The following is a 21,871-nucleotide window of genomic DNA, read 5'->3' as shown; positions in this document are numbered from 1 at the left end:
GTGACACAATACGTGAGTTATTATGGCAAAGAAGGGCAACCATAAATTCCCAGTGTCAAGCGAAACCCCTCTTTATTGTCCGTATGACGAATGAGCTTCTACACCAGACTACAAATACTCGATATTACCGTTAAATGGAAACACATTTTTCCCGGCCATAATTCATGATATTTAAATAGAACGTTTTAAAAGTCCCCATATACTTCATAACCGCGACCTGTTTATGAATCACTCCCTATATGTAAATATAATTATTTAAAGCAGCACGAGAGTAGCTTGGGCTGTATGTTGTGGACTTTCAGCTCTGCACGAGGCTATATGCCTCCTTAGCAGAGGTGCGGCAGCGAAGGCAACATTTAAAATATTACATTACATTGGGTTTAGAATTAAGGTTTCCATTCCCATATATAGGGAGTCTTGGAATTATGCAAATGTAATAGCCTACTTTTAAAACCGAAAAACGTTAAATACCTTTTCAATGACGCACAGCCAGTGAGTTTGTCGCCGACTATATTGAAGACTGTTTTTTTGTTTTGCAATATGACTTACATACTTTTCTGTAGTAATCAAGCGAATAAGCTCTCGCATCCATTATTTTATTTTTTGCATCCAATGAGTTTGCTGAAAGAGTAGCCTATGGACAACTCCCAAAGCGATATTTTATCATAGCTTCTCAGTCAATGGAACTAGAAAAATTGGCTATATTATCTACCAGGAAAAAGCATGCACGGTGGAGAACAAACGTAGGGTACACATTTTTATCAGAGGTAAAAGATTAAAAAGGGCGCATAGAACCACATTACCTGACATAAAAGACTAACAACAACATGTTCCGAAGTGAAATGACAGATCTGTGAAAACACTGCGCAAACGTAATACTTTGTTTACTAATGTTGCATTGTAAAGATCACCCAATACATTTATCAGTTACATTGTTACAATATGAAATAGTGCGACATAGTAGGCTACAAATGTAACGACTGGAGCACGCGTGTTTTCCAGCAGTGGAGCCTCGAGAGCTGGGCAGAGTAGATAGAGGATTTTCCGCGTCTGGGAGGATCTAACATGACGTCCCTAACATACCTTCTGAATAACCAACATGGATAGGTCGGATCCACCTGTGCAGGGGTTGTGTTATTACAAGGCACTATTACAATTTTTTATGAGTTCAACTAGTATTTAGGAGCCATTTTGTCCTGTTTATGTGCTCATGTGTTGTGTGTTTATCTTGTCTATCTAGGGGTATTTTAACTTGTTTTGTACACTAGAGGCACTCTCACCGGAGGTCTAGGTCACTAGTCACATGGGTAGGGGTACACAGGTGATGAGCAGTAAGAGCACAGGTGAGAGGAAAGAGCATGCGGTTCTTACCGTCAAACTATTAAAGTATTGCATCCAAAGTTTCTCTTTGTTGTTTATCTTCAATATCACCCAAAAACAAGATCTACTGTGGAAAGCAGGGTTGGCATCAATTCTGAATTGAGGTACACATTGCTCTTTAATTCCAATTCAATTCTTGAATTTGAATTGGCCACATCCCACAGGAAGCAGAATTTGAATATAATTTAAATTAAAGGAAGTAGAATTTAATTCAATCAGAGAGGAAGAGGCAAAGCTAGAGGTTTTACTCTGCCCAAAATCTGTCCACGAAAATAAGCCCACAAGGTGAGGAATTTTTGTATGGAGGTCAATTAGAGTCAAATTTGGTCAACAAACAAATGTAATAGCTAATTTGCTACGTGAGGATTATTTGATCGAATAGAAGCTTTGTAATTAGGTTGTTACGAATGCACTGATGGGGCATTTTGGAAACTGAAAAAACCCCCAACAACTTTATATCGGAGTTGTGCCTGTAGAACTCATCATGGATATAACCCGTTTTAGCATGGACATTGCCATTGAGGGCTTCCACCATTTTAAAGTAGTCAACTGGGTGGGGATTCCTATGAATTGGGAGCAATCAGCCAATGAAGAAGAAGAAAATTGACTACTTTAAAATGGCGATAGCCTCAATGGCGTTGGCCAAGCTGTCACAGACGCTATAATGGCACAGATACAAAGAGGAGTTTTCTATACATCTCCATGGCCTGTTTACATGCGTATCTGCCCTCTCATTGGCTAGAACGGTCCCACCTGATCTCGCCTCCTCATGCCTGCCTTCCATCTTTGAGGACATATATTTCCATTGTTAGAGAGGTTACTCGAATATCTTGTCAATATAATAGACAATCTTTGATTAAATTAAATTCAAATGGCTTATTCATTCTTAATTTTGACATCATGTATGGTTACCAATACCATAAGGTTGAAAAAAAAATTCTAACTCATTCTCCTAAAACAATGTTAAATAATTACAGTGGTCTGGAAATATTGTAAGATCATGTTGTGGGTTATCTATAATAATTCATAATTCCATTAATGTTTTTAAATATGCATTAGATCAGACACTGCAGTATAGAAGGGAACAATCTAACATTTTATGACAAAGAAAAATACTGTTTGACATCTTTTAGTTATAATCAAACTAATATTTGAAATGGTATGTGTATTCTTTGCATTAATAAGTGGAATATCCTTTAGATAAAATATTTCTGGAATGAATGAGATTTTCAAGTTTTATGTCTCAGTTGAATTGGTTTGAATTAAATTATACTTCTTTCAATTCAAATTCGGCTTCATGTGGGGTGTGGCCAATTCATATTCAATTCAAATTCATTGTTTGAATTTAATTAAATTCAGAAATTCAGAATTGACCCCAACCCTGGTGGAAAGCCATTTCTAGGTGGACTAGTAATGAACTGCTCTCAACCTGTGATCTTCCCAATATTTGGGTACAGAGGTAGCTCTCGAGAACCCAAGGGAACATACAGTCCTCCCTCTTGGGCTCTTAGTTGAACATATGGACCACAGCAGTCTCAATGTGAACTACAATCGCGACGCTCTGTTTTAACATTTAGAAATGTTAATAATCCTCTCTTGCGATACGATTTTGGAAACCTTTGGAACCTAACTTTCATATCAGCCAGAAATAACATTTAAAATACAAAGATACATTTACTGTACACAGTTTTAGCAAAGTTGCACCCGGCTGTGTTTCCACAATGCCTCCAGTCGATGTATGCTACGACACATCCTCTAACCTTGTGCTTGCATTACCATTGGACCATTGTATATTTCTGTTTGGAAGCATGTGTTATTCAAAACACAGCGGGGTGCAACTTTTCTAAACTGCATACAGTAAATGCATCTTTTGTATTTGACATTTTTTCCTAGCTGATATTCAAGTTAAAGATCCAGTCCGGGATCTTAAGCACTTATAAATTCGTAACATATTGTAAAAATTGGAATTCCTTTTTTTTTTTGCAGGAGGTAACATATCATACACAATGGATGACATAGTACACAATTGTATAACATTTTCGGGGGACCGTTTTAACTCGTGAGCACTACTTTCAAAACTACTGGCTGAAATTTTACAAAAGCTCTGGAGCATCGCTTTAAGTTCAGAATGTCTCCAAAACCATATCGCAAGTGAGGCATATTAATGTCTAGACAGAGCATTTGGGCATCATCGGGGCATTTCCCCCTGACGGCAGAAAGGTACGTGGAATGACTCCAATGAAACGCAATGTAAGCAAGCAGGTCGGATCTGCTGGATACCAATTGCAGGTGAATCAGGCTACCAGTACCAGCTAATAGTTCCCAGTGAACCCCAAACAAATAAAGTTTGTAAGTAGGCTAAGTATGTAAATCCCATGTCCTATAAGGCTTGCACTGATGATTAATGGTAAATAGGCTACGTGTTTTGCATTCTACCAAAGTATGTAAATCCCACGTCCTATAAGGCTTGCACTCATGATTAATTGTAAATAGGCTACAGTGCTTTGCATTCTACCAATCACCTGTTCCAGATGCAATCTTATTCAAACTCTTAGCCTAGTCTATATCGTACCTAAATCCAACCACAGTTCAGGAACAATAACTAAGAATATAGGCCTATGGCATTTTAGGTTAAGGACAGGTCTCCACCACTCTAAAATGCGACACAAGCGCATGCTGCCATAATTCTAGTAATAGCGCGTTTCCGCATGCGATCAGCTGATTCGGAGGAAGCATGCGGAAGAAGTAAATTCGAAACCTCAAGTAACCAAACAAAACAGTGACCTTTTTGGAAAACTACTGAAGGTGAAGTTATATATATTTTTTATTTTAAATAAGAAGAGGACCTGTGCCAGTTCCACTCCAGTAGTTATTACACAGAGGTAGCCTAGTAACTGAACTGTCATCATCATCATAGTTATGGCATGCAGCGAATCTATGGTCACAATGAATGGAACGCAAGTAAGTGTGAACAATTTCCAACACTTAGTGTAGGTTGCATGTCTCGTATGCAATTATAAACGAACAGTATACAGTCGGATAGTTATCAGTGTGTCGCTCAGAGGTTTTGTTTTGCGTGCATTTCTGGTAGGCTACACTGCATTGCCTCCATTGTCATGGGCTGCTACTGTCATGTGACTCATATAACTTTGCAGAACAATTGCGGAACTGTAGTTGTTTGGCGGGTAGAATGCAAACTCGTTTTAATAAAGTGTGAAACACGTCACTGCAGCGGCGCAGACTTGGCTTTATGATCTAGTCTACTCGATGGGGTTTTATCAATGTGTTGAAGCTGAGCACGGTTGTGTGCACAGCAGGACGTGTTGAAGCTGAGCACGGTTGTTTGCACAGCAGGACAGGTGTACAGTCGTGGTCAAAAGTTTTGACAAGACACAAGTATTGGTCTTCACAAAGTTCGCTACTTCAGTGTTATGAGATATTTTTGTCAGATGTTACTATGGTATACTGAAGTATAATTACAAGCATTACATAAGTGTCAAAGGCCTTTATTGACAATTACATTACGTTTATGCAAAGAGTCAACATTTGCAGTGTTGACCCTTCTTTTTCAAGACATTTTACATTTTACATTTTAGCAGAGGCTCTTATCCAGAGCGACTTACAGTTTAGTGAGTGCATACATTTTTCATACTGCTGTCAATTAACTTCTGGGCCACATCCTGACTGATGGCAGCACATTCTTGCATAATCAATGCTTGGAGTTTGTCAGAATTTGTGGGGTTTTGTTTGTCCACCCGCCTCTTGAGGATTGACCACAAGTTCTCAATGGGATTAAGGTCTGGGGAGTTTCCTGGCCATGGACCCAACATTTCGATGTTTTGTTCCCCGAGCCACTTAGTTATCACTTTTGCCTTATGGCAAGGTGCACCATCATGCTGGAAAAGGCATTGTTCGTCACCAAACTGTTCTTGGATTGTTGGGAGAAGTTGATCTCGGAGGATGTGTTGGTACCATTCTTTATTCATGGCTGTGTTCTTAGGCAAAATTGTGAGTGAGCCCACTCCCTTGGCTGAGAAGCAACCCCACACATGAATGGTCTCAGGATGCTTTACTGTTGGCATGACACAGGACTGATGGTAGTGCTCACCTTGTCTTCTCCGGACAAGCTTTTTTCCGGATGCCCCAAACAATCGGAAAGGGAATTCATCAGAGAAAATGACTTTACCCCAGTCCTCAACAGTCCAATCCCTGAACCTTTTGCAGAATATCAGTCTGTCCCTGATGTTTTTCCTGCCATCAGGCCATCCTCCAAAAGTCTTCGCCTCACTGTGCGTGCAGATGCATTCACACCTGCCTGCTGCCATTCCTGAGCAAGCTCTGCACTGGTGGTGCCCCGATCCCGCAACTGAATCAACTTTAGGAGACGGTCCTGGCGCTTGCTGGACTTTCTTGGGCGCCCTGGCGCCTTCTTCACAACAATTGAACCTTTCTCCTTGAAGTGCTTGATGATCCGATAAATGGTTGATTTAGGTGCAATCTTACTAGCAGCAATATCCTTGCCTGTGAATCCCTTTTTATGCAAAGCAATGATGATGGCACATGTTTCCTTGCAGGTAACCATGGTTAACAGAGGAACAATGATTTCAAGCACCACCCTACTTTTAAAGCTTCCAGTCTGTTATTCTAACTCAATCAGCATGACAGAGTGATCTCCAGCCATGTCCTCGTCAACACTCTCACCTGTGTTAATGAGAGAAACACTGACATGATGGCAGCTCGTCCTTTTGTGGCAGGGCTGAAATGCAGTGGAAATGTTTTTTTGGGGATTAAGTTCATTTTCATGGCAAAGAGGGACTTTGCAATTAATTGCAATTCATCTGATCACTCTTCATGACATTCTGGAGTATATGCAAATTTCCATCATCAAAACAGAGGCAGCAGACTTTGTGAAAAATTAGTATTTGTGTAATTCTCAAAACTTTTGACCACGACTGTACAGAATCAATATACTACATAGCGTGCACCTGAAATGTTACAGAGAATGTTTAAATGAAAGTGACAATGTAACTGACCAGGTATCAAACATAGGCTACCTGGAAGGTCTCTCACATTGGCCTAGCCATAAAATGCTGAAAGACATTCAATGTCCAATATTCTTTCATTTATTTAGCTTTTATTTATTCAGGGGAGCCCAATTGAGACCAGGGTTTCATTCACAATGGTGCCCTGAATACAAACATTTTCTCAATCAAGAAAATGAATATTATTGGATGTGTAGCTGATAGAAAATGTGTAGTTGTTTGTTTCACAAGTCCTCAGGTCACAAACAAGGTAAACCGATCACTATACCACCTACTCTGCTCCACAAGCTTAAACACACACATTCACTCGACCACGGGATATTTACTCTTACTCAATTTAACCCAGAAATGGACTGTTAGTGGGCAGATGCCAGATGGGCTGGTCCACCTTTAGCCCAGTGGGCCTGTCTAAAATGTAATTTTTTTGGGCTAACGATGGGGACCTCAAGGAATAAAATTAGCCAGTGTGTTAGAAATGCCCGGGCCAATTTCTGGTCGTAGTCTGTCGCTGTTGTAACCCATTAATTGACACACTGTGTATCTCTCTGTTGTTGCTTTACAGGTTTCCTATATTGGACACGACTGTGAGGACATCCCAGAGTTCCTTGGAAAAAAATATGGACACTTGGCAAGACGGCTAGATCTCAGCTTCAATCAGCTAAGGTAGGAGATGAGCAGAGATGAGTCGTGAAAACTACCATGGACACAGTGCTGCCTGTAGGCTGATGCTTTGTGTTAGGGCAAATCTCTTATCAAGGAAGATACAACTATATAATCATACCCTTCATTAATAAGTCATTATAAATTATTATAAGGCATATACATACCCCTACACTAGATCACTTATAAATAGTATTGCGTACAGGCCTTGCGTATTCATGCAGTCATCTCAGTGTGGTGGGATATCAGTAGGGATACATCATGACCCGGATACATCATGACCCGGATACAACATTACCCGGATACAGCATGACCTGAGTGAGATGTTGTGATCATTTCACAAAAACTATACTCAGGGCTTTGATTTGTTTGTGTCATAAAGGGTTTCTAATCTATGTACTGTACTATTTAAAGTCATGTTGCCACCATACATCAATATACACTGAGTATACAAAACATTTCCATGTCATAGACTGACCAGGTGAATCCAGGTGAAAGCTATGATCTCTTATTGATGTCACTTGTTAAATCCACTTCAATCAGTGTAGATGAAGTGAAGGAGGCAGGTTAAAGATTTTAAGCCTTGAGACAATTGAGACGTGGATTGTGTATGTGTGCAATTCAGAGGGTGAATGGGCAAGACAAAACATTTAAGTGCCTTTGAACGGGGTATGGTAGGTGCCAGGCGCACCGGTTTGTGTCAAGCACTGCAACGCTGCTGGGTTTTTCATGCTCAACCGTTTCCTGTGTGTATCAAGAATGGTCCACCACCCAAAGGACATCCAGCCAACTTGACACAACTGTGGGAAGCATTGAAGTAAACATGGTCCAGCATCCCTATGGAATGATTTCGACACCTTGTAGAGTCCATGCCCCGATTAATTGAGGCTGTTCTGAGGGGGTGGGGGTGGGGGTGGGGGGTGGTGTTCCTAATGTTTAGTATACTCAGTGTAGATGGATGGCCTTCATTGTTTTTACCACCTTATCTGATAAAGATAGGTTGACTAACAGGGCATTTGGAAAGTATTCAGACCCCTTGACCTTTTCTACATTTTGTTACATTACAGCCTTATTCTAAAATAGATTAAAATTGTTTTTTTTCCCTCATCAAAATACACACAATACCCCATAATGAGAAAAGCAAAAATAGGTTTTTAGATTTTTTAGCAAATGTGTATATATATATAAAAAACAATATCACATTTACATAAGTATTCAGACTCTTTACTCAGTACTTTTTTGAAGCACCTTTGCGAGCGATTACAGCCTCGCGTCTTCTTGGGTATTAAGCCACAAGCTTGGCACACCTGTATTTGGGGAGTTTCTCCCATTCTTCTCTGCAGATCCTCTCAAGCTCTGTCAGGTTGGATGTGGAGCGTTGTTGCACAGCTATTTTCCAGTGTCTCCAGAGATGTTTGATTGGGTTCAAGTCCGGGCTCTGGCTGGGCCACTCAAGGACATTCAGAGACTTGTCCTGAAGCCACTCCTGCGTTGTCTTGGCTGTATGCTTAGGGTCGTTGTCCTGTTGGAAGGTGAACCTTCTCCCCAGGCTGAGGTCCTGAGCGCTCTGGAGCAGGTTTTCATCAAGGATTTTCATCAAGTCTCCCAGTCCCTGCCGCTGAAAAACATCCCCACAGCATGATGCTGCCACCAGCATGCTTCACCGTAGGGATGGTGCCAGGTTTCCTCCAGATGTGATGCTTGGCATTCAGGCCAAAGAGTTCAATCTTGGTTTCATCAGACCAGAGAATCTTGTTTCTCATGGTCTGAGAGTCCTTTTACTGAGGAGTGGCTTCCGCCTGGCCACTCTACCATAAAGGCGTGATTGGTGAAGTGCTGCAGAGATGGTTGTCCTTCTAGAAGGTTCTCCCATCTCCACAGAGGAACTCTGGAGCGCTGTCAGAGTGACCATCGGGTTCCTGGTCACCTCCCTGACCAAGGCCCTTTCCCCCCTATTGCTCAGTTTGGCCGGGCGGCTCTAGGAAGAGTCTTGGTGGTTCCAAACTTCTTCCATTTAAGAATGATGTGTTCTTGGGGACCTTCAACGCTGCAGAAATGTTTTGGTACCCTTCCCCAGATCTGTGCCTCGACACAATCCTGTCTCGGAGCTCTACGGACAATTCCTTCGACCTCATGGCTTGGCTTGGAAAGTATTGGTCTGAATACTTTCCGAATGCACTGTATCTCAGTAGAACGATCCCAATGTGCCCATTGTACATTTACATCTTATCCAGAGCGAGTTACTATACAGGAGCAATTAGGGATAAGTGCCTTGTTTAAGGGCACATCGACATATTTTTCTTCTTCACCTAGTCGGCTTTGGGATTTGATCCAGCGACCTTTCGGTTACTGGCCCAAAGCTCTTAACTGCTAGGCTACCTGCTGCCCTCTGTAGACATGACTCTCAGTTAGTTATTTCTGTGCAGGCAGCATGCTTTTAGAATGTTCCTTTTTGAATTGACATGGTACTTGGCTGGCATCATCGTTAAATCCGAAACACCGATAATGGCAATGGTTAGCACTTTCCAACTCAGCATAGCGAGCTACATGTCATAGCTGTGAGAGGGGCAGCGTCTTTGCCATATCTGCATTAAGTGCAATTTATTATCTTCACATTACGTCCATTATGTGGTCTGGCATGACATAGGGACATCAAAAACCCTGTGAGAGCCTCAGAACATCAGGCTGCATCCCAAATGCCAGCCTACGGCCCTGGTCAAAAGTAGTGCACTATAGGGATTTTGGTGCTATTTGGGAAACACTCAGAGCAGCAGAGAGGTGGGTTGGCTGGTACCACGCTGTGGCCAAATAAAAGGCCTGATCAATAAATGTGACATGTTAATGCAGGGGCCAAATAGAATAAAAGATCCTTCTGACAGGACCTGAAGAATCACCTTGTGGCAGCCGGTTCAGAGCGGGGGGGGGGGGGGCAGCCGGCCGGCCGTCTGTCATCTCAGCAGCAGGACTGGCAAAGTCCATATGACAACTAAAAGAGGAGAGATGATGGTTAGAAGGTGCTTTTGTTTCTTGACCTGTCAGGGCTTTGAAAGGCCTCTAAATGAGAGCTCTTTTTGTCATCGCCGTCTTGAGGCAGTTATCTGTGCTGAAAATGTGGATTCTTCTTGTTTAATTGATTCGCTTTGCACCCGAGTCCTGTCACGTTAATAATTGCTAAGTCCCGCGCCCCGGCCCAGTGTGTCGTGAATAAATGTGTGCTTATCAGAGCATTAATATTCCTAATGAACCGCGGCGATTGAAAAACGAGCGATGTGTTGGCTGGAGTTTGATTTGCCTGCCTTTTCATTCGCTGAGTACCTCAAACTCTGAAGGTTTCAGACACGATTGCCCCCCTTGAATGCGAAACAAAGACAATGTGGTCAAATGTGTAAACTGCAGTCTTCTTCAATGGATGTAATAATGTTAGACTGGTTGGTCATTTGGTGTTGTGTTTTGAGTTGTTTTTACACAGTTAACAGTAAGAGAACATTTAGTAGACTAGATGTTTTAGTAAATGTGTTGATTGATGTTGTCATTCAAAAGCTGATGTTATTTTCCGATCAGCCTAGTCTTGAATAATGAATGATCGCATACTCATATCTCTTACATTCTAAATATTTTATACATTTAAGCAATAAGGACAGAGGGGGTGTGGTATATGGCCAATATACTACGGCTAAGGGCTGTATCCAGGCACTCCGCGTTGCGTCGTGCATAAGAATGGCTGTTCTTTTGCATCACGCAATGCGGAGTGCCTGGATACAGCCCTTAGCCATGGTATATTGGCCATATAACACAAACCCCCGAGGTGCCTTATTGCTATTATAAACTGGTTACAAATGTAATTAGAACAGTAAAAATATTTGTTTTGTCATACGCGTGGTATACGGTCCCATTTACCACGGCTTTCAGCCAATCAGCATTCAGGGCTCGAACCAACCCGTTTATAAAAATGATAGATATGTTATATATTATAGATATGTTATATATTAAATTAGATACATTATAGATATATTAGCTTATATTGCTTTTAGTACAGGATATGATCAGGGTGATGACTTGTTTTGTGGTTTGGCTTGTGCCTTTTGAATTTCACTAACCTTAGAGTCATCCTAGACAGAAACATAAGAAAACCAGGAGGCAGAGAGACAGTCCTTTGAAGCCTATTGATTTATCGAAGTTGACTTCAATACAATCATACAGCCATGGTTATACTGTGTGTCCAGGGCCCTGAGTTTCTCCTGGTTGGTTGCAGTCAGCGGTAACAAAAAAACTCCTAGTCCTATGTAGTCTATGGGCTCGTTTGAGTGGTAAGGCAAAAGCAACCAACTGTAGACAAAAGTTGAGGAGTGAAGTCGGGGTAGGTGCATCTGTGACAGCCGAAAGTCGGACACTGAGGCGGTTTTCCAACAGCAAGGCTCAGATCAACATGGCGGTGTTGCCATTTTTTATAAAAGCTTTTCTTTATAATGTAGAAATAAACATGTCTCCAACCCCCATATCACACACTCACAAACTGAAAATATATGTGTGTACATTGTACAATCAATTGGTGCGAAGTTGTGTAAAGTTCATGCAGTCGACATGTAGGCGCAATTTGTATCCCCATAATGTAACTTTGAAAGGCGAAAGTGATCCGCTCTAACACGTCCACTATCATCCAGCTGTGGTGATTCAGTGTTTCCCTGCTCTCAGATCTGTTTGTGCCGTCTTGCCAACTCCTATGCTAATCATTTAGCAAGACAGCACAAACAGATCTGAGACCAGGGTATTGTTTCCCTACTTATTCCTCATACACTGGATGGGTGCGAAGAGGGATATACAGTGGCTTGCGAAAATATTCACCTACCATGGCATTTTTCCTATTTTGTTGCCTTACAACCTGGAATTAAAATGGATTTTTTGGGAGTTTGTATCATTTGATTTACACAACATTTCTACCACTTTGAAGATGCAAAATATTTTTTATTGTGAAACAAACAAGAAATAAGACAAAAAAACTGAACTTGAGCGTGCATAACTATTCACCCCCCCCAAAGTCAATACTTTGTAGAGCCACCTTTTTATAGAAATTACAACTGCAAGTCCCGTGTAGCTCAGTTGGTAGAGCATGGCACTTGCAACGCCAGGGTTGTGGATTCGATTCCCACGGGGGGCCAGTATGAAAAAAGAAATGTATGCACTCACTAACTGTAAGTCGCTCTGGATAAGACCGTCTGCTAAATGACAAAAATGTAAAAATGTAAGTCTCTTGGGGTATGTCTCTAGAAGCTTGGCACATCTAGGCACTGGGATTTTTGCCCATTCTTCAAGGCAAAACTGCTCCAGCTCTTTCAAGCTGGATGGGTTCCGCTAGTGTACAGCAATCTTTAAATCATACCACAGATTCTTAATTGGATTGAGGTCTGGGCTTTGACTAGGCCATTCCAAGACATTTAAATGTCTCCCCTTAAACCACTCGAGTATTGCTTTAGCAGTATGCTTAGAGTCATTGTCCTGCTGGAAGGTGAACCTCCATCCCAGTCTCAAATCTCTGGAAGACTGAAACATGTTTCCCTCAAGAATTTCCCTGTATTTAGCGCCATCCATCATTCCTTCAATTCTGACTAGTTTCCCAGTCCCTGCTGATGAAAAACATCCCACGGCATGATGCTGCCACCACCATGCTTCACTGTGGAGATTGTGTTTTCGGGGTGATGAGAGGTGTTGGGTTTGCGCCAGACATAGCTTTTTCCTTGATGGCCAAAAAGCTCAATTTTAGTCTCATCTGACTAGAGTACCTTCTTCCATATGTTTGGGGAGTCTCCCACATGCCTTTTGGCAAACACCAAACGTGTTTGCTTATTTTTGTCTTCGAGCAATGGTTTTTTTCTGGCCACTCTTCCGTAAAGCCCAGCTCTGTGGAGTGTACGGCTTAAAGTGGTCCTATGGACAGATACTCCACTCTCCGCTGTGGAGCTTTGCAGCTCCTTCAGGCCCCGTGTAGCTCAGTTGGTAGAGCATGGCGCTTGCAATGCAAGAGTTGTGGGTTCGATTCCCACGGGGGGCCAGTATGAAAAATGTATGCACTCACTAAACTTAAAGTCGCTCTGGATAAGAGCATCTGCTAAATGACTAAAATGTAAGATGTTATCTATGGTCTCTTTATTTCCTCTCTGATTAATGGCCTCCTTGCCTGGTCCGTGAGTTTTGGTGGGCGGCCCTCTCTTGGCAGGTTTGTTGTGGTGCCATATTCTTTCCATATTTTAATAATGGATTTAATGGTTCTCCGTGGGATGTTCAAAGTTTCAGATATTTTTTTATAACCCAACCCTGATCTGTACTTCTCCACAACTTTGTCCCTGACCTGTTTGGAGAGCTCCTTGATCTTCATGGTGCCGCTTACTTGGTGGTGCCCCTTGCTTAGTGGTGTTGCAGACTCTGGGGCCTTTTAGAACAGGTGTATATATACTGAGATCATGTGACAGATCATGTGACACTTAGACTGCACACAGGTGGACTTTATTTAACTAATTATGTGACTTCTGAAGGTAATTGGTTGCACCAGATCTTATTTAGGGGCTTCATAGCGAAGGGGGTGAATACATATGCACGCACCACTTTTCCGTTATTTATTTTGTATAATTTTTTGAAATAAGTTATTTTTTTCATTTCACTTCACCAATTTGGACTATTTTGTGTATGTCCATTACATGAAATCCAAATAAAAATCAATTGAAATTACAGGTTATAATGCAACAAAATAGGAAAAACGCCAATGGGGATGAATACTTTTGCAAGGCACTGTAGCTAGACAGATTGTCCATGTGCATAGCTCTAATATACAGTAATGTGTACCTTCCATACGGGACATGGAAGCTTGTTAGCTGTTACAGACGGCTTCATGGAAGTTGACTGCTACAGGCCTAATTTGTGTTGGTTTTATAAAAAATCAAGGGCCGCATTTATGTTCGTCGTCCTTGATCAGGTCACATTAAGAACTTGATGTCCAAAATCAAATATTTATATCTCTGACATTAGTAATGAATTATTCATATTAAATTTGGTTAAGGGGGAATCTTAGATGTCAGATATTATTACCGGACTTCTTCAAAGGATTGTCTGGACAGAGGAGAGGAGGGATAAGTGTTACCCAAGCCATTTGGGACTGACAGTATTGATTGATTGACTGATTGATAGTTGTGTATTAGGTGTTGGATTACAAACCATTTGATTGTATTCATGTCATCAAGACATCTTACTTTTCCAGCTCCCACCATCTCATATCTAGGGCCAGTATTTAATTTCTGACCAACAAAAGTCTTGTTCATGTACGTTCTGGAGTTTCCTGGTCATGTCATGTGGCATAGTGAAAAAACGGATCCTGTTGCATAGCGTAAATTAACGACCCTTTAATAAAATAGTTCTTTGTGATGAATGGAGGCTGTGGAGATCACATGATTGGGTGGAGCTGTGAAATTAAATTAGCGCGCAGACGTGACAGTGATAAACAAATCAGGAAGTAGAGTGCTGGGTGGTGGCATATCTATTTTCTCGCTCTCGCTCGCTCTTTCTCTCGCTCGCTCAGGGTCTTAATTATCCCCATAAGAACTCCCCTTGAGGACAAAGGAACCCAGTCCCACAGCTGTGTGTAAAACATGTAGTCTGTCGCTGATGAGCGGAACTCTCTGCGCCTTGTTATGAATCACTTCAAAACAAGCGCTTGGTGTCTCCTCGCCCCTATCAAGATCCATTTCACGGTACCGCTCTGTAGACAGACACCAGTGTGTTGACATTGTGACCCCATTTCAGTGACACCTAAAGTAACCCAAGTGCTAACTGCCTTGATGACTGACACTTTGTCAAACAGTGGACTGTCTTCAGTACAATATGTTAATATCCGTCAGCCCAGTTGACAGCACTCATCCACTAACTTGACAATGAGTGCCAGTGAAAATGAGGCAGCACCTGTCACTGAAGTGTGTGTGTGTGTGTGGCTGGGCAGATAACGGCAGGAGATAAAGTTGGTGTAGCAGCCTGTCACACCTACATCTCCTATCCCCATGCCAACCTGTCAGGCTGCCTCATCGATGTGTTGAGAGAGTGACATTCAGAGACTGATGTAGCTGTTGGAGGACAGGTAGCTGTTGGAGGACAGGGTCGGATATTATTGTGTTGTCCACTTAGTTTCAGGTCAGGTGTGTGTGTGTGTGAGAGACACTGCGACGATGGGGAATACACTGTAGACACCACTACTATCTAATGGTTACTACTAGAGCCAGTGTCTGTCGTATGGGTTTCAATCCATTACCTGCTGTAATATCATATATAAGACCTGAGGAGAATAAATACTAACATTATGTGATTGTTTCAGTGCAACAGACGAGTCACCTCTCTGTTCAGATGAAAAATGACATTGAGACTAACAAGTGTTCAGATGTATGTTGTGGTGATCACTGCTGCGACGGAGTGTTCAGATGTATGTTGTGGTGATCACTGCTGCGACGGAGTGTTCAGATGTATGTTGTGGTGATCACTGCTGCGACGGAGTGTTCAGATGTATGTTGTGGTGATCACTGCTGCGACGGAGTGTTCAGATGTATGTTGTGGTGATCACTGCTGCGACGGAGTGTTCAGATGTATGTTGTGGTGATCACTGCTGCGACGGAGTGTTCAGATGTATGTTGTGGTGATCACTGCTGCGACGGAGTGTTCAGATGTATGTTGTGGTGATCACTGCTGCGACGGAGTGTTCAGATGTATGTTGTGGTGATCACTGCTGCGACGGAGTGTTCAGATGTATGTTGTGGTGATCACTGCTGCGATGGAGTGTTCAGATGTATGTTGTGGTGATCACTGCTGCGACGGAGTGTTCAGATGTATGTTGTGGTGATCACTGCTGCGACGGAGTGTTCAGATGTATGTTGTGGTGATCACTGCTGCGACAGAGTGTTCAGATGTATGTTGTGGTGATCACTGCTGCGATGGAGTGTTCAGATGTATGTTGTGGTGATCACTGCTGCGACGGAGTGTTCAGATGTATGTTGTGGTGATCACTGCTGCGACGGAGTGTTCAGATGTATGTTGTGGTGATCACTGCTGCGACGGAGTGTTCAGATGTATGTTGTGGTGATCACTGCTGCGACGGAGTGTTCAGATGTATGTTGTGGTGATCACTGCTGCGACGGAGTGTTCAGATGTATGTTGTGGTGATCACTGTCCTCTACTCTGTACTGAACAGATACATCTCACTATCTCACTCGTCTTTTATTGATGATGTAAGTGCTCCCCTTAGTACAGTATGTGCAGAAATTGACAATATAGAGCTATTGGTTACTGTGTGGTCTCAATAGTCAGTCATCTAAATTAGTCTACAAAGTCTTAAATTCTTCAGCACAATGATATAACTGTGTTTTAACCAGGATAAGACCCATCCTGACTGTGTTGTTTTAACCAGGATAAGACCCATCCTGACTGTGCTGTTTTAACCAGGACAAGACCCATCCTGACTGTGTTGTTTTAACCAGGACAAGACCCATCTTGACGTCCCATCATGTGATCTACTGTCATCCAATAAACCCAGGCTGCTGCTGTGTGTGTAGGTTAAGGCTGATAAGGCTACAGTACGTCAGCTATGGCAGCCGTTTTGCATTTTAATGGAAAATCAAGTATGCTAACTCGCATGTTTAAAAAAAACTAAAGTGCTTTAAATGTCGCCATGAGATGTTAGTAGTGTGATGAAAATAGAACAGGGAAGACAATGTAGGGAGGGGACCCCTGGTTACAACTTAGAAATTAAATAAAACCTTGTATGGCCTGTCATCCATGTCGTTTTAGATTCATATTTAAAGCACATTATGGTATTACTCCGCCATGTGTGCATCACTCATCTGTCTCTCTTAATTCGTCACAGGCGGCGCTCCGTCTTTCAAGTCTCCGTATGTCAACAGGGAAAGGGGCCTGCTAATTGACAAATGGGTGTCACAGACATGAAGTGCTCCTTTTCCATCAGAGCTAGACACTGGGTGTTTGATGGGGAACCAGAGGAGAGGAGGGGGGAATATTATTGGCATAAGCCCAGTAAGGGGCATCAGACTGGGGCTGAAATGAGAAGTGACAAGGGAGAGAGGGGCTGTCATTGTCTTGGCTGAGTGTTCAATCTGCAGAGATACCAGTATGCAGATAAAGTGTCAGTTAGGGGGGAGAAAGAATATGAAAAACCATCTGTATGAAGTCTTCAAATTACTTAACTGGGAGTGTGTGCGTGTGTGTCTGTTTGTGTGTGTGTGTGTGTTTGTGTGTGTTTGTGTGTGTCTGTTTGTGTGTGTGTGTGTGTGTGTGTGTGTGTGTGTAAGTGCGTCCGTGTGTGTGACTTGGCGCTGGTTTATATATATTTCATATCTGATCTATCAGTCGCATTTAGGACTAATATTCTGTATAACCAGGTTTGTATCTCATGAATTAGGGCCAATACAGTGTTCCTCCAAACAGATTTAAAACAGAGAGATAAGAGAGACACTGTTGGCCGACCAGGAAGTAATATATTCATATCGGGAGCTATATGCAATTTCACATCAATTCTGTCCTATTGAAAACACTCCATTTTAATTTTCATTGGAACAATTTCCACAGTGATGGACTACTCAGGGGAAAGTGCAGAGATGGGAGAGAAAATTGAGAGAATAATGGGACTAGATGGAATGGATGTAATGAGTTGTCAGTCTGTTGTTTTCCTCTTCTCGCCAGTTGTTTTGCATCTTTGTCCAGTAATGACAACTTGCAATCTCATGGTAGTTGATGAAACTCTGTGGTATCTGCTAGGAGGAAATAACACTAAGGGTTACAAGCTTTGGTAACACTTTACACTGAGTTGACCTTGGTTATTCTATGAATTCTTACGCAGCCATCATGTAATGAAAGGAAAAGGAATAAATTATGTTTCAAATGAGCTACTCATAAAGTAACGACATAATTACAACAAAATTGGTTTTTGTTGTCCCTCAAACGTACAGATGTAGGATCTTAATTTGACCTATATTGTCACAGCAAAATAATCCTGCTCAACAAGATTTGAACATTTAGTACATAATGTTGCTTCATCGATGGTTAGGCTATTAGCTTTCCAAAAAGCAGGCTACATGAAAAGTGCAATACTGTTAAAATAACTGTGTGTTAGTGTGGGTTTTCAGTGAATGTATGTAAAGCACGAAGCGGTGCAGAAAAAGAGTGATCAAATTAAGATCCCACATCTGTAGTCTGTAGAGATGTTTGCTATCAGTGAAACTGTTGATTCTCAGCAGACAAAGCTAGTTTACTGCTAGAACTGGTTTAATCTGGTTGTAATGACATCACAGCCAGTTTTGCCTGCTGGCTTTGCTCTCATAGAACGCTAGGTGGCCTTTCCAGAATACTCTCCAGGCCTACCCCAGCCCACCTCAGTCCAGGGTTAGCCAGCCTCTGCTATCTGACTAACGTTCATCAGTGCTGTGTGAAAAGCAGAACGAAAACATACCATAGCCTGGAGAGAACTGTAATACTAAACACATTACAACTGTGTGTGTGTGTGTGTGTGTGTGTGTGTGTGTGTGTGTGTGTGTGTGTGTGTTTGTAGAAAGGGTTCATCAAAGGTTTTGATATCAGCATCTGATGCCCATGTGTCAAAGTAAACGGAACCATAGCACTTAGTCAAATGAAATCCTGCTGGAGAGGGGGACCTCAATGAACGTAACGCTCGCTCAAAGAAAGGAAGGCAGGGGGAAGAGAACATTAGTAGAGTCTTTCCAAATTTGTTTTGAAATATTCTTGCGGGCAAGTCATGCACTCTCTGTTTTGGTAAGATGACAATCTTGTATCAGATAGAAAACATTTTTCTTCCACATGTTGCAGCCAAACCACAGCGAGGCAGCAATATGGTCCTGGTTTAGAGTGAACTCTCTCTCTGTGTTTATATACAGTACTGACTATGACTGTAATGAACCACTACAGGTACCATGGAGAAGACTGGGCCCATTTCAGGCTCAGTGTTGCCTTTTTAGATCATAATGAATAAGATTACGTGGACAGGTCAGCACTCCTACTCCGGGATGCTTATAAATACAAGGCCAAATCTGCAGGGGCTTGACCCAACCAAGAGTACAACCAATAACCTACATGACTTGCTCTTCTACACAAGAATACTCCTTGTTATGTTTTGATGACTGGGTTTATGCCATGTGGGTGTTGTTGATAGACAAACTTACACTTTAATGACCAAAGGACCTTTGACTGTCCTTGTCTATCAGTGTTTTGTTACTCATGTTTTTTCTTTTTTTGTGGACCCCAGGAAGAGTAGCTGATACTTCTGCAAAAGCTAATGGGGATCCAAATAAACAAATTACTGTGTAGGATCCCTTTTTTAAATCACACTAGCAAGGGATTTTATCGATATTTGAGGCATACTCCCAAATCTAGTTATGATTATCTACATATGCTGAGACTATTGAATGATAGCTAGAGTCACTCAACGGGGTCTTTCTGTATAGTATGAATGGAGCAGTACATGCGTAGCTAGGCCTTAGTCCTCCAGTCATCCTCCAGTCATCTCCCAGCTGTATAGTCCCTTTCACCAATACTGTATTTATAATCCCTATCTATGTCTCTGTTTCAACACAACAAAAGCCCACTGATGGCAGAGAGGGACTCATCCCTAAATCACTGTCAGAACACCGCCGTCGGCCTTCTAGAAGGCATTCCACCACGGAACGCTCGCTAATCTCAGGCTGTCTTGTGGTGGCGTTGGATTCCGGAATGGAATGGAACATCTTTATGTTCCTTTTGTTCAAATTAAATATATACTGGGCATCGGTGCCATTCCCTTTTATGAGTTCATCACGTTTTTTATTGTATATCCCAAGACGGATGGCGTGCCACTGACACAGAGAGAGATTTACGGGCCTTCAGCTCTCTGTGGCAGGCCTTTAGAAGGCCCTACTGCTGACACAAAGCCAACACTCTGGAGGGGAGAGGAGGAAGGCTGACGGTTTATTGGCACAGGGAGGAAGAGCAGGAGGGAGAGAGAGGACAGAGAGGGAAAGAAAGAGGATATACTGACTGATGAAGAAAGAGAGTGAGAGAGAAAGAGGAATTCTGTTTCTGGACTTTATGGTTTTTACCACAGCCAGCTGTCACAACTCCGCCCGCTATGTGGATGGGATTTATTGGGTATTATTTAGAAACTTGTCAGTGGTAATGATTACATCTATGATTTCAATTATCACCCTCAAAATAGAGCTTAATTCACTGCCTCGCCGGAGATGATGAACGGGCATGACATCATTTAATTTTTGTTGTTGTTGATATTTTATATTGTCCAGCGATTTAATTTTCCTCCCTGGTGTTTGGCATGTGGCGAACGGTCCCTCATGTGCCCGTCATTGGTTGCCCCATCAGAGCTATTGAGTTCAAATCCCTTCCCAGGGAGGGAGGGAGATATTTTTTCCATTGACACAAATCCAGTTAGTTTTAGTACAAAGTTTGGTGGAATAAAAAGGCTTTTAGAATCTACAATATGTTTCCTTAGCGTTTTAGTAGAGCTCTGATGGCTCTTTATGGGTTGACCTGAGTGGGCCAGCGGCTGACATATACTCCCTTTTTTCTATTCCAACAAGTTCAAAACAATTTGCCCATACGTCTTACATATTTTCATAGCAGCCATAGCCTGAGTCTGTGAATATTGCATAAACTAGTACTGTAGCTACTTTCTAAGATCTTGATTCTCCTACATATTTAAACACATATTAAATGCTTTAAGACTAACCTACAGATGTTGCCGTAAGGCCATATAAATAAGATGGGGAAAATCGTGAATGTATTATTTAATAGTGACATGTTTAGTAAATAGGCGATTTTTGGTGAGATAATGCGTAGTCAAGTTTTGACATGTTAAAAGGGAGATGATTAGGGATGGCATTGAGCTGTCAATAACATGGTGACTAGAATAGTATGGTCTGCTAAAGGTGAAGCTGAGGGCACATCCCAATAGTTTAACATGGCGCCGTCTCAGATGAATATGTAGAGCAGTGTTTCCCAACTCCAGCACACGTTGGTTGTAGCCCCGGACAAGCACACCTGATTCAACTCGTCAACTAATCATCAAGCCCTCAATGAGTTGAATCAGGTGGTTTTGTCCAGGGCAACAACAAAAACGTGTGCTGTTGTGGGTACTGGAGGACTGGAGTTGGGGAAACACTGGTGTAGAGGAAAGTACTCTAGACTACTGAGACGCACCCTAAATCTCCTGTTAATCCATGGCTCATCTAGCGTTTACGTTCCCCCATCACACTAAACCATCTCCCAGATTAATGATGTAAGAGGTGGGGGGTTCCCATCGACACATCCCGAACGGAGAGGAAAAATAAGGTTCCAGAGCCACCTGGAAGCGGAACAAAGAAGTTTCCTACTTTCCTGGTTTTGCCTGCCTGGGCAATATGGTTGCTCTCATCTCCATGGCTCTCAATCCATCTCCCACAGTTCTCTCCTGGAGAGAACAGGTTGAAAAGTGAAGACAGATACATGAGGTCTACCCAGCCAAGGTTTTAGAGGATGATTGTAGCCCTCACCATTTCTTGAATTTTGGGGAGTGATTATTTTTTTTTTTAACAAGGGCCACATGATAAATGTTGACAGTGGAGAGGATAAATGGCAGCACCATTAAACTGCATGGGGAACCCTGTCATTATAGACCTGTCCACAGTAAGCCTCGGGGACTCCATCATCATTATTAGAAAACATTACATCACCGCAATAAACGCTGCCTAAAATAATAACCTTTTAAC

General features: G+C 42.1%; 1 protein-coding gene across 1 annotated transcript in view; it reads left to right on the top strand.

Moving 5' to 3' along the window:
* Window positions 1-4,299: 4,299 nt before the first annotated feature.
* The window catches only part of LOC311110701 (leucine-rich melanocyte differentiation-associated protein-like), a gene marked incomplete at both ends in the record, with an annotated part of 340,674 nt that continues 323,102 nt past the window's right edge, over window positions 4,300-21,871 (top strand). Inside the window, 2 exons of the mRNA XM_084153244.1 lie at window positions 4,300-4,341; window positions 6,985-7,085. Of these exons, the coding sequence (XP_084009370.1) occupies window positions 4,300-4,341; window positions 6,985-7,085 (143 nt within the window). The remainder of the gene's footprint in view (window positions 4,342-6,984; window positions 7,086-21,871) is intronic.

The sequence above is a fragment of the Coregonus lavaretus genome, assembly GCF_964263955.1.
Source record: "Coregonus lavaretus genome assembly, chromosome: 36".
NCBI lineage: Eukaryota > Metazoa > Chordata > Actinopteri > Salmoniformes > Salmonidae > Coregonus > Coregonus lavaretus.
The sequence above is the reverse complement of the archived record's forward strand: the minus strand, read 5'-3'. Positions and strand labels throughout refer to the sequence as shown.